The sequence below is a fragment of the Sitodiplosis mosellana genome, unplaced genomic scaffold, assembly GCF_009176505.1.
Source record: "Sitodiplosis mosellana isolate CC-2019 unplaced genomic scaffold, AAFC_SMos_1.0 Smas_scaffold_3195, whole genome shotgun sequence".
Taxonomy (NCBI): Eukaryota; Metazoa; Arthropoda; class Insecta; order Diptera; family Cecidomyiidae; genus Sitodiplosis; species Sitodiplosis mosellana.
Genome location: NW_022598437.1, coordinates 1 through 862, shown reverse-complemented (window position 1 = coordinate 862; position 862 = coordinate 1). Strand labels below are relative to the sequence as shown.

General features: G+C 47.2%; 1 protein-coding gene across 1 annotated transcript; it reads right to left on the bottom strand.

Annotated features, from left to right (window-relative positions):
- Positions 1-19: 19 nt before the first annotated feature.
- On the bottom strand, positions 20-834 carry LOC129571724 (zinc finger protein 37 homolog; the record flags this gene model as incomplete). The annotated part of the gene is made up of 2 exons (XM_055451553.1): positions 489-834; positions 20-420 (listed from the first exon to the last, which is right to left on the bottom strand). Coding segments are annotated over exons 1-2 (741 nt in total), but the record flags the coding sequence as incomplete, so codon positions are not given.
- Between the last annotated feature and the right edge of the window lie 28 nt (positions 835-862).

The window sequence follows — 862 nt, the reverse complement described above, 5'->3', positions numbered from 1 at the left end:
CTTCCTTCGCCTTCTTCACCTTGAATCCTTGTCGACAAATCGAGCAATGGAACGGGAAGTCATTCGCGTGGGTCCTCATGTGGCTTCTGAGATAATTCTTTTGAGCAAATTCTCTCGCACACATTTCGCATTTGAATGGTTTGTCGCCGGTGTGAATGCGCGTGTGTATGACAAGGTGCGATTCACTTGGGGCTGTGTACCCACAAAATGCGCACTTATGTCCCTTCGATCCGCATTCACCTTCGCTTTTTCCAACACCACCCTTCTTCTTTGCCACCTGTTTCGCGTTCGATGTCGATGCGCTTGGTTTTTTAACTCCGTTCGAGCCAGCACCGTCCTCTTGAACTGGTTGACTGCTCATACTGCTCGTTTGTTCAGAACCCTCAATGTCGTTCAATGTCAGGTCAATCAATGCCACTTCTGCGGAAGCATTTCAAAATCACAATCAAAACTCCAATGTTTTTACGTGTGTCAATCGAAAGTCTCACCTGAATTCGATTCCGGAATGGTTTTCAGTGTTTTTCGTCTCTTCTTCGCACCGCCATCCGACGTCGTTGCATCAACAATTTTCCTCTTTCGTCGCTGGTTTCCTCCTTGTCGCACAGCATTTCGCTCAGTTTGATCGCTGTCAACTTCTGGTGATGGTTCGACATCGTCACAGATCAAATCAATGCATTCTGCCACCTGATTGGTCGATTCATTGATGTGTGCACTTGATGCAGCTTGTTCTTCGGCCAAAGTCACCTCGTCGATGCCAATGACATCGCCGACAATCGTATCATTCGGTAGTTCGATGTCAATTGGCTCGATCTGTAGAACATCCATCATGTTGATGTCATCCAAATCACTGGACGCTGGTCCA